The sequence below is a fragment of the Triturus cristatus genome, chromosome 3_1, assembly GCF_964204655.1.
Source record: "Triturus cristatus chromosome 3_1, aTriCri1.1, whole genome shotgun sequence".
Classification (NCBI taxonomy): Eukaryota; Metazoa; Chordata; class Amphibia; order Caudata; family Salamandridae; genus Triturus; species Triturus cristatus.
Window position 1 is genome coordinate 682875530 of NC_140583.1, and position 26165 is coordinate 682901694.

Below are 26165 nucleotides of genomic sequence, written 5' to 3' on the forward strand. Positions count from 1 at the left end.
ATTTACAAAACAAGATGACATTGGCAGATTACACATGACTTTGCAATCTTTTTTATACCTCTGAATTCGTGCACCTGTGCTGTTATCATCAGTAGCTGGAAGATGTTAAATTTTCCACTCATGACAAGATAGAACAACGTTCTTTATAAGCCTTTTGCAATAATTGACAACCCAGGGCTCAATCAATCAATCAATCAAGCCATTTATAAAGCGCACTACTCACCCGGAGGGTCTCAAGGCGCTAGGGGGGGGGGGGGCGGGGTTGCTGCTACTGCTCGAACAGCCAGGTCTTGAGCTTCCTCCTGAAGGAGAGGTGGTCTTGGGTCAGGCGCAGGTCGGTCGGGAGGGAGTTCCAGGACTTGGCGGCCAGGTAGGAGAAGGACATTCCTCCTGTTGTCGCTCTTCGGATGCGGGGGACGGCGGCGAGGGCGTGGCTGGCTGATCGGAGATGGCGTTTGGGAGCGTAGAAGTTGAGGCGGTTGTTGAGGTAGCTCGGGCCTTGGTCGTGTAGGGCTTTGTGTGCGTGGGTGAGGAGACGGAAGGTGATTCTCTTGTTGACGGGGAGCCAGTGCAGGTCTCTCAGATGTCCGGAGATGTGGCTGCTTCGGGGGATGTCGAGGATGAGTCTGGCTGAGGCGTTCTGTATCCGCTGGAGTCTCTTCTGGAGCTTGGCGGTGGTTCAATAATGGCTCAATAATGGTCCACAGTATAAGGCCATGGGAATGGGTGGAGCCTCCTGTAAATAGGACTAGCCAACAAAAGCCCACCCGACGGTCTCACACCCAGGCCGAGCTCGCTTTGTCCTCCATCTCCATCTATGAATGCTCTTAAGTTTTTATATACTTTTAGTTATTGATGTAGCGCGATCATGACCTTGGCACTGGACTTCAGAGCGCTTTACAAGGTGCAATAATACATCGCACATTTGGAATAAAACTGTTAAAATTGCGGTCAGGTTTAAGAGTGTACAGGACGATTCTGCAGCCCTGAGGGCAGTTTAACGCTGTCTGTAGCCAGGCCATGGGTCAGTTTATGTGAGGTGAGGTCTGTGAGAGTGCTGAGAGGTTAAAGTGGCCGTCTGATATGTATTGGATGAGCAGTCCAGTTCTTTAGTCTCATTTCCGCAGAAGGGCAGTTTGGAGGTGAGATCGGGCTAAACTTGGACGTAACAAGTTTGGCTAATAGTTTCCAGCGCATTTACTGTTTTCTACAAATCATTCCTCCAGATGCGCCCACCTGACAGTGCCGCTACTTTCAGGACTGAACACCTTCTAACAAATGAGATGTTTGCAATTCCCGGGTCTGTGGCTTCTGGATAAGATAAGAAGTGCTCTGGACAAGTGGAGCTCTTCGTATGTAACAAGGACAGGGGTGAGGGGCTAATAATATCAGTGCTTAATTTGTGCGATTGTTTGCCAGTGTTCAGCACCCACACTTATTTTTGGCAGGCCAGCATATGATGGAGCTCTCTGTCTATTTTTGTAACGGAGCACATCAGCAACAGTATGTAACAAATCAATGTACATAAAAAAAAAAGAAAAGAAAAATATCGGGCGTCCAGACCATTCACACGGCCTCCGCGACCTTGCATTTTTATTGGATGAGATTGGATCGTCGGAATTATTGGTGTGTGATGGTAGTAGGTATCGATGACACTGGCATTTGGCAGCACTCTCTGTGGCTCTGGGTGATGCAAGCAGTACTGGTGTCCTGTGAAATCCCTTGGGCCCTGACACTCGATTCTTTCCAAATTTACAACTGGCTAATATTGTGGTTTTAAAAAGTATGCAGCAGTGACACTCACTCGGTTGCAAGGACTTTAGCTGGATAAACACACCTTTCCTCTTTCCACCGATACTAGTGGCAAGATTGAGGTCTTGGCGAGTGCCTTTAAAGCGAATGAACGACTGAGGGCTATAGCTGCCCTGGGAGGACAGTTTATAAACCAGCATTGGCAAAGCCATTAGGTCTGGCAGCCAGCCTTCTGCCAATTCTGGTTCTGTCATGGTTTTTGCAAAGCTTTGTTGTTCATAAATATGTCAAGCCCGCCTCAATCTCCAGGCAAAAAATATTTTTGGGTCTAAAATAAAACTACACATTTGCATAGTACTCACTGGCACTAAGGGGAACTACTTTGTGTGTTGATGTATTCCTTATGAAAGGGCAGCATGCAACAACTCATAGTGAATTCAACCAATGGCTGAAGCGGGCTGATACATTGCCCCTTAATACATGCCAGAGCAGGTGGAAGAAAAATGTGAATATCACAGTAACGGACTAATGGCTATAGTCTGGCTAAAACCACTAAAAGTAACTATATTATGCACATAATGTTAGTAGAATCAAAAGGTCCAGTCCAATGCAGAATAAGAAGTGACTAATCTTGAATGATAAAGAATCATAAACAATTGACCCCAGCGGTGTTTTACCAGGTAGTGTGTATGTGGGTCCAGGTGAGTATATGGTATTAGAGTACCTGTTACTGGTAAGCCACTGGATCAGTTTTCTGGTTAATGCAGACCTAAAAAAGTCAATCAGTCTGGCATTGGCTGCAAGTCTCTTACCTTTCAGAAAGACAGCAAGAGAGAAAGAGAAAGTGTAAAAAAAGCAAAGCGAAAAAAGGAAAGTGAGAAAGTAGGAAAGCGAGAAAGTAGGGCAAGAGAAAGAAGGAAAGGGAAAAAGAAAGAAAAGGAATGTGAGAAAGAAAGAAAAAGGAAAAAATGGAAGAGGAGGAAGGAGAGGGAAAGAAAGTAAAGAAACCATGTAAGAGAGAAGTAAATAGTAGGAAAGAGAAGGAAAGAGAAGGAAAGGGAAAAAATAATGAAAGAAGGCAACAAAAAGAAAAAAGTAAAGAGACAGAGGAAAAAAGATAGAGGAAAAAAGGAAAAAGAGGATAACTTAAGACAGAACAGTTTCAAATGGACATAATTTGATCTGGCAGGCTGTAAACTAGCAACAGTCAGAAAAGCAAAACACTCCTAGAGGAACAGCAATGGCAGGAAATGGGATCTAATAAAGATGGAATGTGCATCAGAAGCATCCTGCTATCACATAAGGCTCCAAACACAAAGGCAACACTAAAGTTATCATAAAGTAAGAACACTGGCACTGAAGGGAACTCGCATGTGTGTGGATGTGCTCCTTGTGAAAGAGCAAAATGCAGTCACTCAAAGTAATGTTAACCAGTGACTGACCCACTGCTCAATGTTGTATGCTGTAGTGGGCAAAAGCAACATGTTGATGTCAACAATAGACCAATGGATTGAGAGGTGGCTGAAAACCCCTATCTGTAAGTATGTGATACATATTTTAATAAAATCAAAAGGTCTTGGCTAACACCAGACCTAAAAAGGGAGAATTTGAGTAGGTAGGTGGATCGCCAATCGCTGGCAACGGGGGACCTCCGCACTACAAGTGAGGAGTCACATGCAGCATCGCTGAGCAGGGCAGCTCCGGGCCTTCAGCATAAAGAAGACACTCAGCAACAAACCAGCTGCGCACATGCAATTCTTCAATGTTGCCATGTATCCCCTTCAATGGTCTGCTATGGCATTATGTCACTGTGCATAGACGAACCCCGACGTTCAGCTCCCTGGTATCTCTTGTGCATGCACATATTGTTGTATTTAAAGTACAACGCTTTACAAATCTGCAGATCCCCCTCCGCTTTCCTTTGCATGCACATATTGTTGTATTTAAAGTAGAACATTTCTTTACAAACCTGCATTTCCCTCATTATGCCTGTGCAAGCAGGAGCCCTTACATTGGCCCCTCACAGGTGGAAGCCTGCTTTCCAAGGTTACCTGTTCACACCTGAGCTGCTGCCGGTGTAAGGCTTGTGGGCACGAGCCGCGCCCTCCCCATCTCTCACGTTGGACCTGGGATCCCTGGGGCTCATGCACCAACGCACACCTGTCAGTGACTGATGCCAGACAGGGCTACCGGGGGCTTGTGTGCAAATCACATGCTTTTACCTGTGAGTGTGTGCAGCATTTATTAGGAACCCTCTCCAAGGCAGACATGCGCAGTTCAGCGCGTCCCATGCTCGGCCTCACTACATCAGAGCTGCGTAATCGGATAGTGCGTGAAATGCTTACTTGAAAAAATGATGCAAACAGGAAACGTCTCGTTCAATTTTCCAGTGTCCCCCCTTACAGCACCTTATGGCCAACACCTGCCGCACTGCTGTAAATTCAGCTCCAACACTCGCGGTCACTGACTCCTATTACACGGGCATTGTCAAGGTGCTAAAAATGAGTGATTAATGCATTTTAGTGCGGTGTTGTGGACCACGTCTATTGCGTACTACTTGGCAGGGCTGGGGTATCCATGTTAATTGCAGCGCACATGAGTGGTCTGGTTTCCGGCGCACTTAGCCTTGGTTGCAGTGCACAGAGACCTTACACTGCCGCACGTAGAGGAAAAAAATTAGAGAGAACATTGGAAATAAGTAACCCAAAGTTATCCTATGGGAGAGGCAGGCCTTACAGTAGCGAAAAACACATTTAAGAGTTTTTCACTACCAGGACGTTTTGAAGGTTAAAGGTACATGTCCACGTTTTTTAAATACACTGCACTCTGCTTTATGGGCTCTTTATGGCGTACTCTAGGGGTGTCTTATATCTATTTAAAAAGTTGGTTTAGGCCTAGCAAAATGATTATTTTAAAAGTGCAGACACAGGCTGCAGTGGCAAGCCTGAGACAAGTTTTAAAGGACCATTTAAATGGGTGGCACAATATGTGCTGCAGGTCTCCTAGTACCATTCAATTAATTAGCCCTGGGTGTATGGTATACCATTTTACTAAGGATTTACAAGTAAATTAAATATGTAATTTGGGTGTAGGTCAATTTTACCACGCTTACAGGAGTGAGCACAAGCACTTAAACACTGCTTAGCAGTGGTAAATTGCACAGAGTCCTAAAAGCCAACAAAAATGGGTTCAGGCAACATGAGTGTGATGGCAAACGTTTTGGGTGAAAACCACAAAGATGTCAGGTCTAACACACTAACACCCTGAAAACAATGATTTCTAGATTAAATGTTCAGGTCTGGAAACAGTGTTCGTAAAGCCCTGGAGTGAGGTAGTCATCCAACTGGAATGGGAGGGTTTGGAGACAGAAAGAGTTGAAATGGCTGCATGCCAGGTGTCAGCAGTGCTATTAATGCTCTTTATGCTGGTCAGACAGTACCTTTTGGTGTGCCTTCACCTCCATGACCTAGGCCCGGAGACAGCACCAGCTTGCCAGTAGTGACCTGCTTCATGACCACCTTGAAAACAGGCCTGGGCATATCCTTAGGAATTGGTCATATGCTCATCGTGCAATGATATGTTCATGGTGTGGGGTGGAACACCCCGTGAGGGCCCAGAGATGAATGTCACTCTCAGCCACTAATTTCCTTGCATGCATTTCCAATATTTTTAGGGATAACAGGGAATGCAGTTGAGAGCCCCATTGTTGTGGGTCCTCTTGATAGGTGAAGGGGGTGGCTTCAGGTGTGAACACCCAGTGCAGTGCATGGCATGGGGCTGCTATATCTCAGCCATGTCCCGCCCGAGAACCAGTACGGGCTGTAGTTCAGCCAGTAAGGTCAACATGTAGGCCCTGTCACATGGAAATTTTCTTCAACAAGTTAAAGTAATCTTGCATAATAAATCTGTGGAGTATTGGAATACCTTCCTTCTACGGTCAAGACATCTGAGTAACAACTTGAGGAAACCATAAGTGTATTCAGTGATGGCTCCTGTACAGACGTGTGCCCTGTTGTACCTTCCTTTCTTGAGGTTTTGTGGTTGGATATTGAAAAAAGAAGAGAAAATGGGAAGAAAGGGCATACCCATCCGCACTTGCAACAAAGACGTTATATTTGTTGTGTATTCATAAGTAAGAGAACATAGCACTCGTTTTACCCATGAATAAATTCATTAGCATTATGGGTGTCTGATGTGATGTGGTGATCTTATGAAGGAATACGTTGATGCTTCTATGCTATAGGTAAACATGCAAGCCCAGTGTGAATTAGTTAAACTTAGGTCGCACATCTCTGAAATCACCAGCAACTAATTGTCATGCAATAGGTGACTGTCAAAAAACGTGGTTCTTGTTTGTGCTTCCAGTAAATGCTGCGTACTCATCAGAGAGGCAGCCCCTAGCATTGCGGACAGTTTGCACATTGATGGAGTGCCAGCTTTGTCTGTTGTAGAAATAATGTTTTCTGTTGTGTGGTGCGAAAGTGCCAAGTTGTTACATTCTCTAGAGTTTTCTTGAGTCATAGGATTGGATGTATGACTCCCTGGCACTAAGGTCTCAGTCAACGTGCTAGCCTGAATCTCAAAAACAGTTGAATCACAACCCATAAATAACCACTGAGCAATGTTTGCATAAGATGATTTCAGGCAACGTGCATTCCTATGAGACTTGAGGCCGGGACAGTTACTGATACACCAAATCTTCTTTCATAAATGAACAATGCACTCAAGGATCACTAGAAAGGGATATATATTTAAAAATAAAACCCTAATGTAGTGCATACAAGATGAACTATTACTAAAATTAGTGTTAACAGTAAAGTAACGAGGAAGTTTATGAGTAACATAAAAAATAAAAAATACCACAACATTTTTGCTATGAAAGCTATATCATGAACACCCTAATTTACTACTTCTAAGCGATATATTTGTTCTAGTTCTAGCACATTAATACCATGTTAGAATAAAAACATATTTTGAGTTTTACATATTTAAACTTTTGACAAAATGTGAAGTAAATACAGATAACCCCTTAAGTATACGGGAACACAGCAAAAGCGCCCTGAAACTAAGCTATATCACTGCTATAGAATATGATAGGGATAGGATGGCTATGAAAAATCAGACAGGGGCAGCCTACTGTGAACGCCCCTACATGAGAGGTACCCAGTTATACCTTATCTTGGTGCAGAATGTACAGCATAGATTTTACCTGACAAGGTTAAGGATGAGCACCTTACACTAGCTAATTGCCTTCCCAAGCATAGAGAAATGGCAGAGAACCTTGCCACCCTGCCCGTGTAATGGTAAAACTTTACAGTCCACCTTGCATTTTATCTTCTTTTTTGCCCTTTTTATAAGGATATTCGAAAAAAACTGTATTGAAACCACTTTTTAAAAAAAATATGCTTTTTAACTATAAGGAAGCGTTTAATTTTATATGCAGCATGCATACAATGAAAATTATTAGTTCTGTAATCCGCTTCATACAACAATCAATTAGAAAAAGAAAAGACTATGCACTCTTGGATGCTTTGCTGTATGAAAAAGAAGATGATTAACATCTTTTCCCAACCATATATTCTTGCACAGCTTGCAGTTGCACTTTATTGTATGACTTTGGTTGATCGTCTTTTTATAAAACTCCGGAAAATTTGATTTGCTATTTTATCGCACACTCTCCCCACGAAGTCCAAGTCTGTATTTATTTTTTTATAAGAATTAATTATTGCATATGAATAATAATCAGAATGTATTCCTCTCTTCTTGATATATATGTGTTTGTATGCTTTTATGGTGCTTGCCTTGTTGTCACCGATTAAAACTGTTTTGATGATTTGATTTGAGTTTCAAAGATGATTCGCACCTGCATAACTTATTCCAGAACAATGAGTTCTGTTTTCAACTCACAAAGACAGCTGCTTGTGCTTATGATAAGGCACTGTCTCCGGCGCTGCTGGCTGAGCAGTCAGTGAAGGCTGACCGCTTTACAGCTTGAGGTAAGTAGGGTTCACAATCAAGTCCTTTGTCCTTCTGTGGCCTGATGTGAAATCCTTTCAACTTTTGGCCCTCTATGTCTGGTTTCTATACATTATTTCCTGCTTTGTTGAAGCCTTTTAGGATAAATAGTCAATAAAGAATAGCATAATGATCTTTCAGCTATTTTCGATCTATCAGACAGTGTTCTCTTAAAAAACAACAAATTTAAGACGTAATTATTAAATTTCCAGTAACTTTCATTTCACATTTGTGAGGAAACAAATAAATAATCAAAAGCAATAATTATATGCTATGAATATCTTCATGTAAGCTTGATCATTATCTGTTCAGGAACAGAACATTATGAAAAAGTATGTGCATTTGATTTGCTCATACATATTCACTTTTGATTTATTAATTTGCACGCATATGTTATTCTCAGAAGGTGAATTCATGGAGGCGGAACTCAAAACCTAAAAGGGAATTAATGTGCACGATATTTACAACAAAGTGGGTGCAGTCTATGGCAGCTAATCTTTGAGGAAAGTAGGCAATGGCATACAATTCCCTGCTACTTGTTTTTCCACCAGTGACTGATAGGGTGATAAACTGGTTACCTCTGCTGTAATGCATCTCAGTACCTGTCGCAAGTTCTGTGCTTGCCCTGCCTGTGAGATGCCATGGTGTCCCCACTGAACTTCTGGAAAGATCTAGTGATGAAGAAATGGAGTGCAGCAAATGTAGGCTGTAGGTGAAGTGAGTGCTTGAATCCAGTCAGCAACCGTATCAACAATCATATCAGATGCAACTCCATATCTAAAAATGACTGCATTTCTAGACATCTCAAAAATGTTGATCCTATGCCTGTAAATCCTCTCACTCCTCGAACCATTCTTTTTCAAAACAAAAGGCAAGGCAACAGAGATAGTCACCAATTTGGTAAAAAAATGTTTTAAGCGCTGTCTTGCTTCCCTAAGCAAAAAGACTGTGTGTGACTGACTGTTTTTGTAATGACTTTCGCCAGTTGATGGTTGTAGTGAGTACTAACCTTTCATTCCCCCCTTGCAGTAGCAGATAACTTGAATATGACTAAAGCCTTGTTGCAATATGTGTTTTCGGTTACTTGTAGATATATTTTATTTTGTGTAGATTTCTTATTAAAAATAAAAAGATAATACAATTCATAAATATTTCATTTAACATGAACATATTTCCCTTTATATTACTATTTTCCTTATGTGGTGATAGTGCTATTACCTGCCTCCAATAATTTGTTTGCATTACCAACTGTGGGTGGTGCTTGACTTACTGCAAGAATTGGCTGGAATAGATTTAAGGCTATTTGCCAGTAATACTACTCGAGTAGATATGGTTGTAACCTTGTTGGCTAGCCATTGCCTTACCGTTTTGCAGATGTGTTTTGGTATTTGGATGTGCTTCCATCCATTTACTCTATCCATTTAGTAATATATATTTTCCATTTCCCACTTTTCCCATTCTTTCTCCCAAATTTAACAAACAATTGCTCTGTGTGAGGAGATCTCTGCCCTTTTAGATGACATTTCTTCAGATTACATATGGTGAATGCACAGGCGGAGGTCTCCGGTCAGAGTTTTGTGAATATCATTTTGCAAGTATTCAAAGTAGTAGTACTACTTTACATGCTCAAAATGCTTTCATGTAAAGCCCATCTCTCAGCAGAATATAGAGCTTGTGGAAGCTGTTCTCTATAGAGTATGTGCAGCTAACAATGGGCAATGATTGGTATTAAAATACTTATGTTTTAATTACTTTTCGAAAATAGATTTTTAATAAAACAATGGACCATCATCAGTGCCTGTTGAATTATTATTTTCTCTGACTGTGGTGTTTATCACACTTACACATAATTTACTGCATAATTTGAAACATCATAGCTTAAATGGGCCAAAATACAAATGCCACATAATTTGCCGTTTCTTGCCACAGAGCTTAGATTTTCTTTGCTGTATCATTTGGCCTTCATTGCAGAAAATGCTAGTAGTTTTGACAATAATAAAGCTCTTTTGAGTGGTATGGGGTCCAAAAAGACAAATTAAGTGGACGTTTCTGGCAGTATTAGTATCAGCCATTTGAGCTAAAACCCTCATGTTTGTGAAATCTGCAAACTATATGGCACATTGTGTAGTTAACTGTGTGGCAGAAATGGTAAACCCACTATGTATGTGGTAGAAGAACTGCAGCCATAGAATTTAATTGGCTTGAACCATGCCGATTGTTTTATCAAAAATGCATTCATGAAAGGCAAACAAAAACTAAGCATTCTAATTTCAGTCTTTATTAGCTGCACGCCAAAGAACAACACTGTTTTCAAGTTTACCCCAAAATAAACATGTCATCTAAAAATATATAATGATAATGTCCAATATGAACCAGTATCCACTAGAATCCCTCGGTGGCAATACTGTACCATATCACACAGTCACCTATTACGTATATTATATATGTGATATACACTCATATGCACATACAAACGTTACACCTCTAAATCACTAAATATAAAAAATAACCATATTTAAAGTATAAATTGGCACACCTAAAGGCTAATTATATATAAATGAGAAAATAATTCCATATTAATTAAAAGGAAATTAGCATGATTAGTTTACTACATTATGTAAAGTACAGCTTAATAAATTACAGTTACAAATCAAATAACAGGTTAAGCTTACGAATATAGAGCCTGATTTAGAGTTTGGGGTACAAGGTACTCAGTCACAAACATGACAAAGTACCCTATCTGCCAAACTCTCTTTTCTCCCACACTATTGTAAGTCATGTGGACAGTCAGCTTTTCTTTGATGTTGCCCCAGTTGGCTATGTTGAAATAAAGCTCACTCCAGCTGCCTGACAGGTGTCCTGGTCATCAGAGTAAAGGCATCTCACTGTCTGCTCTATCTAGTGAAGATGGTCTGATTTATTTTTTTCTGTCCGTCACTGACATTGAAAACCCGTTGGTGATGAACAAATAAATTAAAATAATGACACCTCCGCCCCCCAACCCAGAGAAAAATGTTCCTTGATGATGTGGTCATTAGTTATTTGTTTTTCAAAAACAAACTCTTACTTTGGGAGTTTGTTTTAAAAAACCAAAATGTTTTACTGACAGTTGTAACAACTAATGCCTGCAGTCCACCAAACATTTGGTACTTTCAGAGGAACCACCTTGAATATAATCATAAAAGTAAAAATACAAAAATAGCTTAAGTACATGGTGTAAAAAAAGCAGAGTTAAGAAGGCAAACCACAGTTTTTAAAATGATCCAAGCTCAAGCCACTTGTCCTCTTTGGGCAACATCTGTAGGAAATATAATGCTGGTCTACATATCTAAAGATTTTATCTTTTAAGTAAAGGAATTCAAAGATTTTCTGTATAAACACAATACAAATTTACCAAAAAAACATAAAATGCAATGATTGTTTAGATACCTCATCTCATAAACAAATGGACTCATTACAATATTGCCCTAAAAGAAAACACAAAAGTTGTTGAATAGTGGCAGCTCAGAACCTAGACAAAAGTGATCTTTCCCAAAAACTAGGAATGAAAAATAGATAAAGTTCTACTCCGCTGCAATTTTGAATAATAAAAGACGCACAATTGATAGACGGAATGCAGGACAAATCAAAACATTCACCCACAGTCAAGAGATCTGGGTTAAATCCATCATTCTTTTGCTCACCATGCCACCCCAGTTCAGACCTGGCCATATGCAAATCAGTCTTGACCCTGTGCCTTATGGAAACAGTCCAGCCAGAACTGCTAAGCCAGGTCCTCCCTGGACCGGAAACAAGCCTCCTAGAACCGGTTTCGTAGTTTCACCCCTCATCAGCCAGGATAGTTTGAATCCAGTGGCACAGTGAGCTTGGGACCCACGTCTGAGCATACCCGGCGCACTTAGGGTGATAAAGAAAAATACACACAATTGATGGAAAGATTTAGGCCCAGATCTCAGTACTGGGGTGAATGTATGACATTGTTCTGCATCCTGGTCATCCATTGTTCTTTTTGCATTTGTCACCCCGAGTAGGACGGGTATGCCCAGACGCGGGTCCCTTGCTCTCCATGCCATTGGATTCAAGCTATCCTGGCTGATGAGGGGTGAAACCCCGAAACTGGTCCTAGGATGCTTGGTTCCAGTCCAGGGAGGACCTGGCCTGGCAGTGCGGGCTGGACTGTTCGCATTGGGCGTAGGGTCAAGACTGATTTGCATATGACTGGGTTCAAACTGGATTGGCATGTTCAGCAAAAAAACGATGGATTTGGGCCCAGATCTCTGTACTGGGGTGAATGTATGACATTGTTCTGCAATCTGTCCATCGATTATTCTTTTTGCATTTGTCACCCCGAGTGGGACGGGTATGCCCAGACATGGCTCCTGTGCTCTACATGCCACTGGAGTCAAGCTATCCGGGCTGATGAGGGGCGAAACCCCGAAATCGGTCCTAGGATGCTTGGTTCCAGTCCAGGTAGGACCTGGCCTGGCAGTTCAGGCTGGACTGTTCCCATTGGGCACAGGGTCAAGACTGATTTGCATATGGCTGGGTTTTCACCTGGAATGGCATGGTGAGCAAAAACAATATGGATTTAGGCCCAGATCTCTGTACTGGGGTGAATGTATGACATTGTTCTGCATTCTGTCCATCAATTGTTCTTTTTGCAATTTTGAAAAATGGCATACTGGTTTAGGATAGGCTTAGTTTGCTCAATAATGTCCCCGTTAGAATGCCTATGTACCATAAATTACTTTTTGAATCAAGTTTTGCCCATTTTTTTTTTTTCCATGGTATTTCCAGGCAATTATAACTTTGAAGACAGTCTATAAATATACTTTAATTCAGAGGGGCATAGGGCGCAATAAAAGGGAAGCCCATTTTATTACATATCTATATAAATTAAGCCTATCTTCTTGTGACAAAAGAAATGAGGACAACTCAGAGGCAAAAAAAGCTCGCTAACTAGAGATTCATAATATTAGTATGCCCCCATGTCCCTGCTCCACAAATAGCAATTGGTATGGTTTAGGAGTTTTTCACTGCCAGGACATGTAAAACTGATGCACACGTCCTACTTTTTAAATAGAATGCACCCTGTCCTATGAGCCTTTGGAACCTAGGAGTGACATCATTATGAAAAAGGAAGGTTTAGGCGTGGCAAAAGGTTGTTTCTGCCACATCGAAATGGCAGTTTCAAACTGCAGCATAGGTTGCACAGGCAGGCTAGAAACATTTTTTTAAAGGCTACATTAATGGGTGCAAAGTGCAAACAAGTAGTACTCCCTCACGACCTATATGTAATTTCTTATATTTAACAAAATAGTATTAACACATGTACTGCAAACATGGGCTTATAAACGAACAAAACCCAATATACCACTTTAGTTTATTTCTTTACTTTTATTTTTTTTGTTTTTGAATTATCCTTTTTTTTAATTATATAGATCAATCTTCATTTATAGCATTATCACAATTATACATTTCACATAATATACATCAATTCCCTAATACAAAATAATTATTCCAAATCAAACCCAGGTAGAGAACACTAAACACTCATACTACTCATTCATACATCCACATACCATACACATCCTATAAATAAATCTCAATAGCTATCCCAGTTAGCGTTTATAGGTTGATTAGTCTTTGTAACCCTGAAATGGAACTACTAAAACATTAGTAGGATTTGAAAAAGACTTGGTCAACGCGTTTCGGTGGCATAAGAAAGCGTAGAAGCCACCTTCATCAGGACCCGCTACTTCTCATATCACTGGTTCTCAAACCCTGGGGTTTCCTAAAAACATGTATAAAAGATGAAATTAATTGTTAGCCCGGAAAATATCTAAAGTTTAAAAAGACACTGATTGGACAAAATGACCCACATTTACAATATATACCAAATGATACAGTACACAAGTATCGTATGTGTCTATTACAGTGGTACAATTATTAGTGACCCCAACACATGTGATAATACGCTTAGTGATACCTTGCCTTCTCTATAAGGAAGAAATTAGAGGGAAGTCATCTAATAGATCTAAGGAAAAACTTTGTCAATGTGAAGCTCTAATGCACGAGAGAGAAAATTTCTAAAGTTTAACTTAAGTATTCTAGTCTAGTCCTACCAAAATTTTGTGAATAGATACTTACTATATACGAATCTGATACTGGGGTGCAATACTTCCTGATGTTACAACAGATATTAAGCACAGATATATCCTGTGTAACGATCCCCTAACGGATTCAGAACAAAAAGAAAACATCAGGGTAATTGCAATTATATTCTAGCTCTCATTTTACTCTACTCTAATCTAATCTTTATAGCCTTTCTTGTATTTAGACACAGTATTCACATACCAGCAACCAACACCTTCTATTTCTTCTTGTTGTTGGAAAAAGCCCGATCCATACGTTGTTTATTTAGAAATTCTCCGTATACCTGTATAGGAGAATTTTTATTTTACAGCATTGCCTCCCATATTGCACTATACATGACATCCCTACCATGCTCTCTATTTGAAAAGGAAAATAAGCTGATTATAATACCTTTGTGTAGTGTATCTTATCAGGATCACAATGGTATTTTCATTCCATCCCTCTCCAGATACACAGCAGCCCAGAAGGAGTTCACGATTTATTATTCTTCGTAGTGTCCCTATCGCAAAAAAGGACATGGGTATAGTAATGTATTTCGCCACGGGATCAGAAAGAAAAGAAGAAAATACAAGGAAAGGAGCCTCAAACCTTTAAGTCACGTGTTCTACATCGACACAGTATAGTATCTACCTCCCATGAGTAGAGCAGAGAGTCTCAAATAGACAACAATAAATACTCTAAACTGCTCAAAGTAGACTTAAGCCCACAACCCTTAGACAAAAGGACTCCAGGACAAGAGTCTCTTAGTGATCCAATCTACCAGCCCCAATATCCGTTAACACACGAAGGCTAAAGCAAAAAATTAACAATTGGTAAAAGTCACAAACTTTACCAAAAACAATCAAACCAGCCTATTCGCTCCTAACTCACCATTTTTATTATACGTATAAATCTTCCATATGCCTGCCGAAGTCGTCGGGTCTCCTTCCCGTAGATCGGTGAGACGTGCCCCAGATACGTGTTTCTATTTTCATCGCACTGCGTACATAATTGTCCAAGCAACTTCACCTGTTAACTTTCATAGAAAGCAACGATGGACTAACCACCTATGTTGCTGCAGGCGCCATCTTAAGCAAGTGTATCACACATCGTATATCTATATCGCAACACATACGGGGTTGCCAAAGTGACTTAGCCTGTACATTAATGGGTGCTACAATGATAGCTGTAGGCCCTCTAGTAGCATTTAATGTATAGCCCCTGGATACATGTAGCAACTGTAGGAACTTGTAAGTAAGATAAATGTGCCAATTAGATGTAGGAGAATTTTACCATGTTTTAAAGAGAGAGTACAAGCACTTTAGCACTGCTTAGCTATGGTAAATTGCACAGAGTCCTAAGGCCAACAAAAAGTAGTAGTGAAAGCAAAATGTCTGAGTTGAAGGGTTATCCTTCCAACATTGAAGAGTTTCTGAAGCTCAGTTTACTCAAATGAGAGGTGGTCACAAACAATGACAAATGGGTTTATGCCCTTACAGTGGCTGCACATGAGTCCTGAATGAAAATGTTTTAAAATGAAGGTGGTGCCAGGTGCCATGCTTCATTGTTTGCTTCCACAATACATTTCTGTAATAAATTGCTATATTAGTTGGAGGGGTTGAGAACTCACCTCAAATATTAATCACAATTCTTGTCAGAGTGTACAGCTAAAGTCACTTAATAAACATGTGCATAACCCACTGATAGACAGGCGTAAATCAGTCAAGCTTAACTTAGAAGCAATGTGTAAAGTATTTATGCAGTTCTCAAACAGTAATAAAGTGAAAACACAATACAAGAAAAATCCGAAACAACTTTACAAAAATAGAGAATATTTCAATAAATAAAATTATACCAAAAATGGCAAAAATCCAATATGTTGAGCCAGAACGATGAATTTTTAAAATTTTAAATTAAAAATAGTGCCAACAATGGTTATCTGGTCGCACTAGACTGGCTCAAAATTAAGAACAACGACGCTGGAGTACGGCTCAGACAGAGGGACCAGGTTCAGCACGGCAGAATGTTTACTTTCTGACTTAGAGACTTTTATGAAGAAAAAGTGGTCATTGACGAGTCAAGGCACAAGCACTTTACCAAAGTGCACAGAGTGCAATTGCCAATAAACAGGTTCAGCAACAAAAGGCAAAAATATGCAGGAATACCATGTAAAAGAGGGTCATTTCCAACAATTTTACACTATCAGCTCTCTGAAAGAGAAGGTTCTGCAACAAAGTTCTTTCAAGAAGTTCCCAAAATGAGGCCCACGACCTCTGATCAGAATGATAGGTCGAATGTCAGGCAATGGCCTTGTTTGTGTCATTTCAGGCTGTGACATTTCATTGGTTATTTTGCTGCTGCTAACGCTGCCTTGGAGCATGTTACAGTTAGCGCTCTAGCCTTTGGCTAGAGCGCAATGCGGAATGCGTAGTTTGCGCTCACGTCGGCGACGTGAGCGCGTGTATAAAATAAAGGGGCGGGCGAATGAGTTCAGTTCGCGCCCGACTAAGAATCTGGGTCTGTGTGATTCCTGCGCGCTGCTTGCGCTAGGCCCCACGCACGTGGTGCACCCCCACCCAGTATGCCTCATGACCCTGCTACACAGCAGAACCCCAGATCTTAACACTGGAGACGAGGGTGGGCCCCCACCCCACCCCCCTTCCTACACTGTTCTCCGAGGCTACAGGCAGCCCAGCAGCTCCCCCACAGAACAGCTGCTGTTACCGGAGACGTGCACAAGATCCTGCCTGGAGGTCATGAAGCCACACCACCAGCTGACGGAGCAGCAGAAGGCCTGCAGGCCTGAAGAGTGCATCGCCCAGCAAGGCAGCGCGGCGCGCGCCGGAATAAAGGTCGACAGGTTTGCTGAGGAGGTCAGTGGTCACTGCACTGGTGCACCGAGCACGTGGTTCTTGCGCCACGATTAACGACACGGAGCAACAGGACCAGGCCAGAGCGCTGCCCCATCACCCCCCGACAGGGGTCCTGCCCCCATTCAGCAAAGCCGCTGACCCCACGACGGCTGCCCCGCGCTGGCAAACCTGGCTGGGCAGACTGGAGAACTATTTCATTGGTTCGAGGGAGACGGACGGGGCGGTGAAGAGGTCCCTCCTACTCCACTACGCGGGGGAAAAAGTATACCTCCTTTTCAAACACCTGCCTAACACGGGGAACCAGGATGACTACGCGGCGGCAGTGGCAGCTCTAAATGCGCACTTCGACCCGCAGGTCAACCCGGACTATGAACACTTTAAACTCCGCCAAGCGAGACAGCGTGAAGGGGAGTCGGTGGACGCCTTCCATGCATGGTTAAGAGCCCTCGCGGACACGCACCTCGTAGGTGACAGGGCCAAAGAGGAAATTAGGGCGCAATTGATACTTGGGATCCGGAGCAAGACGCTTCGTGGACTGATACTTCTCAGGCCCAACATCCCGATGAACGACATCCTAGTCCTGGCCAGGATCTGTCGGCGGCACGGGCAGAGGAAATGGACCAGGCCCTAGTAAAGGGGATAGAAAAAAAAGTAGAGGTGAAAACAGAAAAGGCGGATGCGGTGCGGACACGAGAAAGGCCACAGAGGCCCCGAGACCGGCGGCCCCCAGCCCAAACCCGGCTATGTGGGTACTGCGGGTACGAAGATCACCCGCTCAAAACATGCCCAGCCAGGGGGAAGGTGTGCACAAACTGTGGGATCGAAAATCACTTCGCGTCAGTCTGCCGGAGGAAGACACAGAAGGGCGGAAGCAAATGGGATAAGCCGCAGAGAAAGCTGGTAAGACAGCTCTCGCACACGTCACTGTCATCCCAACCACCGCCCAGGTATAAGAAAGCCAGGGGCCACCAGGACTCGAGCACCGAGTCTGAAGATGGCGAAGAGACGTACTTCATATCCTTCACGAAAGCCCTGAAAAGTACCAGGCGACCGCAGCCGCGATGCGACCTACTAATAGCAGGAACGGAAGTCAACGCGGTGATAGACACAGGTGCGTCCGTGACAGTAATGGGCGTACAGCAGTACAACCGTCTCAGGCCGAGACCGGAGCTCCGACAGTCCAAGGCCAAGATCTACGCCTATGGGAGCGACACGCCGTTACCGCTAAAAGGGAAGATGACGGTGGCGGTGAGTGCAGAAAACTCAGAAATAGTGATTGACATTCACGTCATTGACCAGGAGGTGGACACCCTACTCAGCGGTCATGCAGCCGAGGACCTCGGGCTGATCGCGTTCCTCAGGAAGATCCAGGACAAGCAAGCCGAAGACCTGCTGGATACTTTCAAGGGCCTCTTCTCAGGGCTAGGGAAGATCAAGAGGCCACCGGTACATCTTCACATCGACCCTGCGGTGGCACCGACGGCCCTCAGGCACAGGCGGATACCGTTCCACCTATGGCCGCTGGTGGAGGAGGAACTCCAAAGGTTGGAAGAGCCAGGAGTGATCGAGAAGGTGACCGGACTCACGCCGTGGGTATCACCCATGGTGATCGCAGAGAAGCCTCGCCAACCGGGGAAAATCCGTTTATGCATAGATATGCGGTTGCCAAACAAAGCTATCAAGCGCGAGAGACACATCACACCGACTATGGATGACATTGTGTCTGATTTAAACGGAGCTCGTGGTTCTCCAAACTAGACTTGAACGCAGGATACCACCAGCTCACCTTGGCAAAGGGAAGCCAATACATCACTACGTTCAGCACACACCTAGGACTGAGGAGATACAAACGCCTGAATTTCGGAATCTCCTCGGCAGCAGAGATTTTCCAAAATACCATCAAAGATATCCTGCTCGGACTGCCTGGTGTCTTAAACGTGAGTGACGACATCCTCATCTACTCCAAGACGGTGGAAGAACACTATCGGCATGTCCGCGCCACACTGTCACGGCTGCAAGAACATGGTGTCACCCTGCACCGGGAGAAGTGCCAACTATTTTGACAAACCATCGACTTCTTCGGCTACGTCTTCACCAAAGAAGGCATCCAAGTGGATCCCCGGAAGTCCCACGCCATCAAAGTGGCCGCAGCTCCGGCATCAGTAGCTGAAGTCCGCAGCTTCCTGGGGATGGCCACTTACTGTGGGCGGTTCATCCCGAATTTGGCCACTCTAGCCGAACCTCTCAGACACCTCACCAAGACCGAGGTAATGTGGCGATGGACAGATGCCGAAGAAGCAGCGTTTAAGGCAATCAAGACAGCCCTCTTGGACCAGACCACACTGGTCTACTTTGACCCGAGCAAGAAGACTGAAGTCCTAGTGGACGCAAGCCCGGTAGGACTAGGCGCAGTCCTAATGCAAGAGCAGGAACCCGGGCAGTGGGCAGCCCTGGCGTACGCCAGCAAGGCCCTCACCGACACAGAAAAGCGCTATTCCCAAATCGAGCGCGAAGCCCTAGCCATTCGGTGGAGCTGCCGTCACTTTCATCTATACGTGTGCGGACACCCATTCACGGTGGTGACTGACCACCAGCCGCTAGTGCCACTGTTCCGAGGGACGGCGCCACATCCGCCCCCACTAATAGAACGGTGGGCCATCAACCTTCAACAGTACCACCTCACTGTGGTAAACAGACCAGGGGCCAAAAACCCAGCAGACTTTCTATACCGACACCCCGAGACCCACCGCGAACCGACACCGATGGATGGGGAAGAGGATGGTGAAGGTCATCTCGACATGGTGGCTGCCCTGGTGTGCCCCCAAACCTTAACACTAGAAGAAATCTTGGAGGCGGCCGAACAAGACCAAGTGCTCATCAAAGTCAAGGACACCATACTCACAGGAACCTGGCAGCACTTTCTCCAGGCAGCAAACTCATGGTCTCATGAAGGGAGAGATGATCTCCAACACATGTGGAGAGTGCGTCACGAGCTAAGCGTGACTAGAGGAGGGCTCGTCATCCGAGGATCCAGAATCGTCATCCTGGCTGCCCTCAGGACCCTGGCCCCGCAACTGGCGCACAAAGGACACCAAGGAACAGAGAGAATGAAGGCTCGGATGAGGGAGAAAGTATGGTTCCTGAGCATGGACACCTACGTAGACGACGCGGTTCGCAGCTGCCAGTCATGCCAGTTGACCAGCGGAGCCCAACCGCCGGCTCCCATCATCACCGAGGAGCATGGGAAAGGCCCGTGGGAGAAGATCAGTGTGGACTTCGGGAGCCTACCGGACGGGCGAGTCACGCTAGTGATCATTGACAGCTACTCGAAGTACCCACTAGCGGAGGCGTTGCCGTCCACGGCCTTCGTGCACGTGGGCCCCGTCCTGGAAAAGGTATTCGGGATGTTTGGGTGCCCCGAATAACTGCGGAGCGACAATTGGCCCCCATTTCAAGGACACGAGTTCGGAGAGCTCCTAAAGTCCCATGGCATACGCCATCGACGCATCACCCCGCAGTGGCCACAGGCCAATGGAGAGGTAGAAATGCTCATGCGTACCATCAACAAAATACTGCGCATCGCCGTGTCGGAACAGTCAGACCCAGAACAAGAACTGCAGCGGTTTCTGGGGGAATACCGCAGCACCCCCCACTGCTCCACTCGTCAAGCACCTTGGGCCCTGATGTTCAAAGGGGCTCGCCGAAACGGGCTACCAGTCGCCCCAGGCTGGACAGCCCCGCCGTTCGACGCGGAGAGTGTGTTCCGGAGGCGCCAGGAGCGCATCGACAAAGTCAGCAAGGCGCGTAGGGCGGTACCCAGGGAGGTCCACGCGGGGGATATGGTGGTTCTACGAGAGCGGCGACCCGGAGGAATGTTCAAGACTCGGGATGAACAGGGCTACTGGAGAGTAGTCGACCGGCACGGAACCATGGTGACAGTGCGCCGGGGAGGCGAGCTGGTCACACGGAACATCTCATGGTTCAAAGTGGTGAGGAGGCCGGCGGTCAACCATGAAGCTACAGTTGTGGGTGAAGAGCCTGACACAGGGGTTCTCCCAGCGGGTGTGCCTAGCCCCGTCTCGCCGGACCACCCAAGGGCCGGTCCAGATAATGCCGAACGCCCGGACAGCGGACCAGAGCAAGAGGCCGCACCAACGACCCAAGCCCCGACCCCTCAGGGAACTGCGAGGTATGGGCTAAGAGAAAACCCCAGGCCCAGCAGCCGATTGCGGGACTTTGCATGTCAAGTAAGTGGCGCCGCGAATTGAAGTTGGGACTGTTGTCAAGGACTAACTTGGAGAGGGATGTTACAGTTTTAAATTAAAAATAGTGCCAACAATGGTTATCTGGTCGCACTAGACTGGCTCAAAATTAAGAACAACGACGCTGGAGTACGGCTCAGACAGAGGGACCAGGTTCAGCACGGCAGAATGTTTACTTTCTGACTTAGAGACTTTTATGAAGAAAAAGTGGTCATTGACGAGTCAAGGCACAAGCACTTTACCAAAGTGCACAGAGTGCAATTGCCAATAAACAGGTTCAGCAACAAAAGGCAAAAATATGCAGGAATACCATGTAAAAGAGGGTCATTTCCAACAATTTTACACTATCAGCTCTCTGAAAGAGAAGGTTCTCCAACAAAGTTCTTTCAAGAAGTTCCCAAAATGAGGCCCACGACCTCTGATCAGAATGATGGGTCGAACGTCAGGCAATGGCCTTGTTTGTGTCATTTCAGGCTGCGACATTCTTGGATCAATGTGGGCGTGTATTTTCATTGGTTATTTTGCTGCTGCTAACGCTGCCTTGGAGCATGTTACAGTTAGCGCTCTAGCCTTTGGCTAGAGCGCAATGCGAAATGCGTAGTTTGCGCTCACATCGGCGGACGTGAGCACGTGTATAAAATAAAGGGGCGGGCGAACGAGTTCAGTTCGCGCCCGACTAAGAATCTGGGTCTGTGTGATTCCTGCGCGCTGCTTGCGCTAGGCCCCACGCACGTGGCACGCCCCCACCCAGTATGCCTCATGACCCTGCTACACAGCAGAACCCCAGATCTTAACAGAGCAGAAGGCAGGGGAAGGTATTAGGAAAAGTTTTGAAGCCGACTCCTGGGCTCGAGTCGTTGTTCTTATTCATCCTCACAGAATCGATCTAATGCCCCATTGAGTTTTGTGATCTCCACATACTTCGTTTACCCTTGCCGGGGGCAATGATATCAGCATCAACAAGAGCAATTCCAACATTCACGAAAAGAAAGCTTTACTTCCAGTTAATGTAGAAATAGGAAAATATTATACCTAAATATTACTAATAGATGGGCTGGAGAGTAGTACAGGATAAAAATTAGACTTGTTTTTCTCTGGTTAGTCTGTGAAGCAGCATTTTTGGCCGACGAGTAAATGTCACCTTTTGGATTTTAAAGAGCAACTAGAACTCAGCCTTCAGTTGGGCACAGGCGTTGACGAAAGAGCATTCCACAGCCAGAAATTCTATAGGTGGGTAACCTTAAAGAAACAGCATTGGAGTTGGATATAGCACTGCCGACGGTGGAAGTAGGATATGCAGGTGCCAAGCACATTTAGAGGGTGTATACCACAAGTTCAGGTCTCTCAAAGCAAAATATCTGGAATGTGAATTGTCCGGCAAAAAACAATGTTAATGATTTCACCAGAGACGCTTGTTACACACACTGCGAGAATACTTGATGCTTGGCTTTTTCAATTTGTGGAAAAATATGATAAACTTGATTTGCAGTACAAAATCCGTGATTCCCAGCACGTGCATGTAGGTGGTTTCCAGTTTAAAGGAATCACCATTGAGGGAATTAGTAATAGTGGGTGCGGGGGAACTCATACCAGCAACTGAAGGCGCTGCCATTCTTTAAGGTGTAAACGCGTTCTGTACTATAAACCATGCTTTTAACAGCTACACTTTGTACACTGGTGACAATATCTGTTTGAATAATGTTAACAAATATGTTTTCACACCTTATTCAGGTTTCCTCTGTGGAGACATTACGGGGCGTCTGATTCTGCTGCCAAAATCGAAAGAGACCTCCGATCATTCTCTAATAAACTTAAGAGGCATCACCTGGGAGAAGGATTTGTATCTATAGATGAACATTCCACACTGCTACTTTCATACATGGTATGTGGTTTCTGGAAAAAAATGTAATGCTGAAGTGGAATGATTGTTGCATTGGCAGAGTGCTGCCAAAAGTTAGACAAAATTATAAATTCTGTCTACTTTGTTTCAAATCCAATAACTTAAATGTAAGCAGCACCTGGGCCAAATAACAAAACATTTTTGGCTGGCACTAGAACATGTATTGGTTGATGAGTAAGGGAGTGCTTGGTGCAAACCCCTTTTACCACAGTATTATTATGAAAGCAGTTGTGTTCAAGATCACTGCCAAGCAGACAGTCCACAGGCATAGATAGACTTACAGCTACCCGCAAGGAATCAAGACCCCCCCACTCAAAGACAGCCAGAGTCAATGGGTAGTGACTCGTATGGTTGTTGGCTGCAATACCTGGTGGAATGCCTTAGTAACTACCTGTGCTCCAGTGGCTCTCAGAGCCTCCAGCCTCTGCCCATTGATGGTGACCCACTGCCTGTATTTCCTAGTGTTACTAGGCATGTGAGTACTCTACACCATCTCTGCCGCACCCTGGGACACCAAAGTAACCTCTATGCTGTACCCCATACTAGCTGTGGCAATCTCCTCCCCAAGAGCTACACTAACCAACCCCGGAGTCTGCCCACCATTGGGGGCTGTGTCTGCTTGGGACACTTTGCACCCTCCTTGTAGTGCCCAACCTATGGACATTCATCTGAAGACTTACTATCAGAGAACCATGGGCCCGATTCACAGAACTAACTTAAGACAAAATCCTAAACTTACTATCATTTTGGTATTCACAGAAGGCACTAACTCATATTGGTATTCACAGAAGGCACTTACTCAATTTGGTATTCACAGAAGGCACTTACTCATTGATGAGTAAGTGCCTTCTGTGAATACCAAAATGGTAGTAAGTTTAGGATTTTGTCTTGTTAGTTCTATGAATCGGGCCCCATTTCTTCTTTTGTTCAGGTGGGGATTGAGAGTGCTGACCCTTAGAAGTAGTTTGGGGACCTTTAAAGAACTCCCGGTTTTTATGTTTGTCTCCCCCTCTTTCCTTTGGTGGGGACCCTGCCAACCCCTGTGGTGATCCCCCCAAATACTTTCTTATGGACCCTGGTGCTGCCCAGTGTTCAGCCTCTTTGTGACTCTCCCTGGGGTCAGTGAGCTTACTGTCAATAAGGTGTTGGTGCAGATCTGCAAAACAATGATTGAACATGTCCTCTTTAGCAATCCAATTGTACAGCCCCTGATAATCCTTCACTTTACTGCCCTTCACCCAAGCATCTAGTGCCTTGCAAAAGGAGTCTCCCTTTTGAAGGGATGCTAGTAGGCCATCCCTTCCCTTGCCTGGAATGTGCTTCCAGAGGCTAGCCCTCCAATCCTCCTCAGGGATCCTATGCATCTGGGAAGCCACCTCATATGCTTGAAACCACTTGTCGATATCATCCCCCATAGCAAAACCAGGTACTAGACCTTTGGGAATATGAACCCTCCTATCTCCAGAGGGCACTCTGGAATTGCTGACACCATCACCGCTGGACCCTTCCTGTCAGGCCTTGAGGTCCAGCTCTTAAAGGCTTCTTTGTGGGACCACCACTCTAAAGCAATTCTTTGCTCTATGGCCAATTTCTATTATTCTGCTTCTATAGCCAGTCTCTTTTGTTCTTCATCCATGGCCAGTTTCTTTTCATTCATTCTGATTTTGCCCATCTCCAGCCTGAGCTGACTTTCTGTCTGCGAGATCCTCTGAGGACAAGCCTTGGGGAAACATACTACTCTTTGCTCTGACAGGTAGCTCCATCTCAATAGATATATCACCGTCCTCAGCAAAGTGATTCTTCTCAGGACTGGCATGCAGATCCTCTCCTTATTTATTTATTTGTAAAAGTTTTGTATAGCGTAAACATGACCCAAAAGGGTATTAGAACACTTTACATATCTACAGGTGAGCAAATCGGTAAATTATAATGATAATAAACTGTACAACAATCACAATAAAAGTACTGGAGGTCGTGAGAAGTAGGCAGGAATGGAGAGCTACCGGGAGCCCATCCAAAGAGTATAAACAAAGAATAAAAGGTGAGGGAGAGAGGTAGGGCAGGCCATAAACAATACATTTGATCACAACAATAGTTCCAGATGAGGTTGTACCCGGGGGGAGAAGAAATCCTTCTAGTCCTCTAGCGATATCCATAAAGTAGGCATAGTGTCAGGAGGTAGATAACCAGTGCGCCCGGGGTGACTTATCAGTGTGGGAGTGTCAAGATAATGGGCAGTAGCGCAAGAATGTGTTCATCAATAGTATTTTCACTTGTTTTTTGAACGATGCAGATGATGGGTTGATTCTGATTTCTGATGGTAGGGAATTCCAAATTGTCGGCACGATACCAGAGAAGGCACAATTGTATGTTTTTCTCTTCTTGAATTTCTGTTGTTTGAGTAGTAACGATAAGGCGCTTCTAGAGGTTCTAGAGCCACCAATAACTCCATTTTTTTGTGCAATGAATGTCAGGGTGTTGAAGTGAATGGCTTTGTGTGTTAAACAGGCAATTTTTAGATGGATTCTTTCCTCGTAAGGGAGCCAGTTTAGAGACTTCAAATCAGGTGTGATGTTGGTATTGCATTTAGATCCAGTAACAAGCCTTGCAACTGCATTAAGTGAGGTTCTAAGGGGGGGGGCAACTTATTTCTGGTTAGGCCACACAGAGTTGCATTTCCATAGTCCAATCTGGAAATCACTAGAGATTGGACAACTGTTTTGAAGTCATCCGCAGGGAGAAGGGTTTGATTTTCCTTAGGATGCTCAGTTAAAAATTAGTTGAAATTTCTCAATGTGATTGCGTAACTGGATATGGAAACATTTATCAGTGAGCTTAGAAAGAGTCGGGTTGCAGGATATAGGGTGGAAGTTATTTGGATCCTTGTGGTCCGCCTTCAGTTTTTGAAGAATGGGGTTAACCTGTCCTGACTTGAGGCATTCTGGTATGGTGCATTGACGTAGCAAAGCTTTTACTATTTTGGTCCAGAGTGGGAGCAGTGGGGTTTTTATCTCATTGATGAGATTCAAGGGTAGTGGATCAATGAAGTGGTTTGCAGGTTTGAGAGTAGACGGTATTTTTAATATGGTAGCTTCATCATAGGTTTCGAATGAGCACATCAAGGCATTGTTTTTGGGGAAGTGCGTAGAACGCTTAGGCCAAACGGACTGATTGGGGTTGTTGAGTGCAGGAGCAGGAAGGAGATCAAATGCTATCTGTCATTTTCAA

General features: G+C 44.3%; 1 protein-coding gene across 3 annotated transcripts in view; it reads left to right on the plus strand.

Moving 5' to 3' along the window:
* The window catches only part of LOC146860800 (SITS-binding protein-like), a 695607-nt gene that overhangs the window by 475820 nt on the left and 193622 nt on the right, over nucleotides 1-26165 (plus strand). For all 3 annotated transcript variants that reach the window (XM_085644760.1, XM_085644761.1, XM_085644759.1), the window contains exon 4: nucleotides 22769-22919. In XM_085644760.1, coding sequence (XP_085500886.1) covers nucleotides 22769-22919 — 151 coding nt within the window. The remainder of the gene's footprint in view (nucleotides 1-22768; nucleotides 22920-26165) is intronic.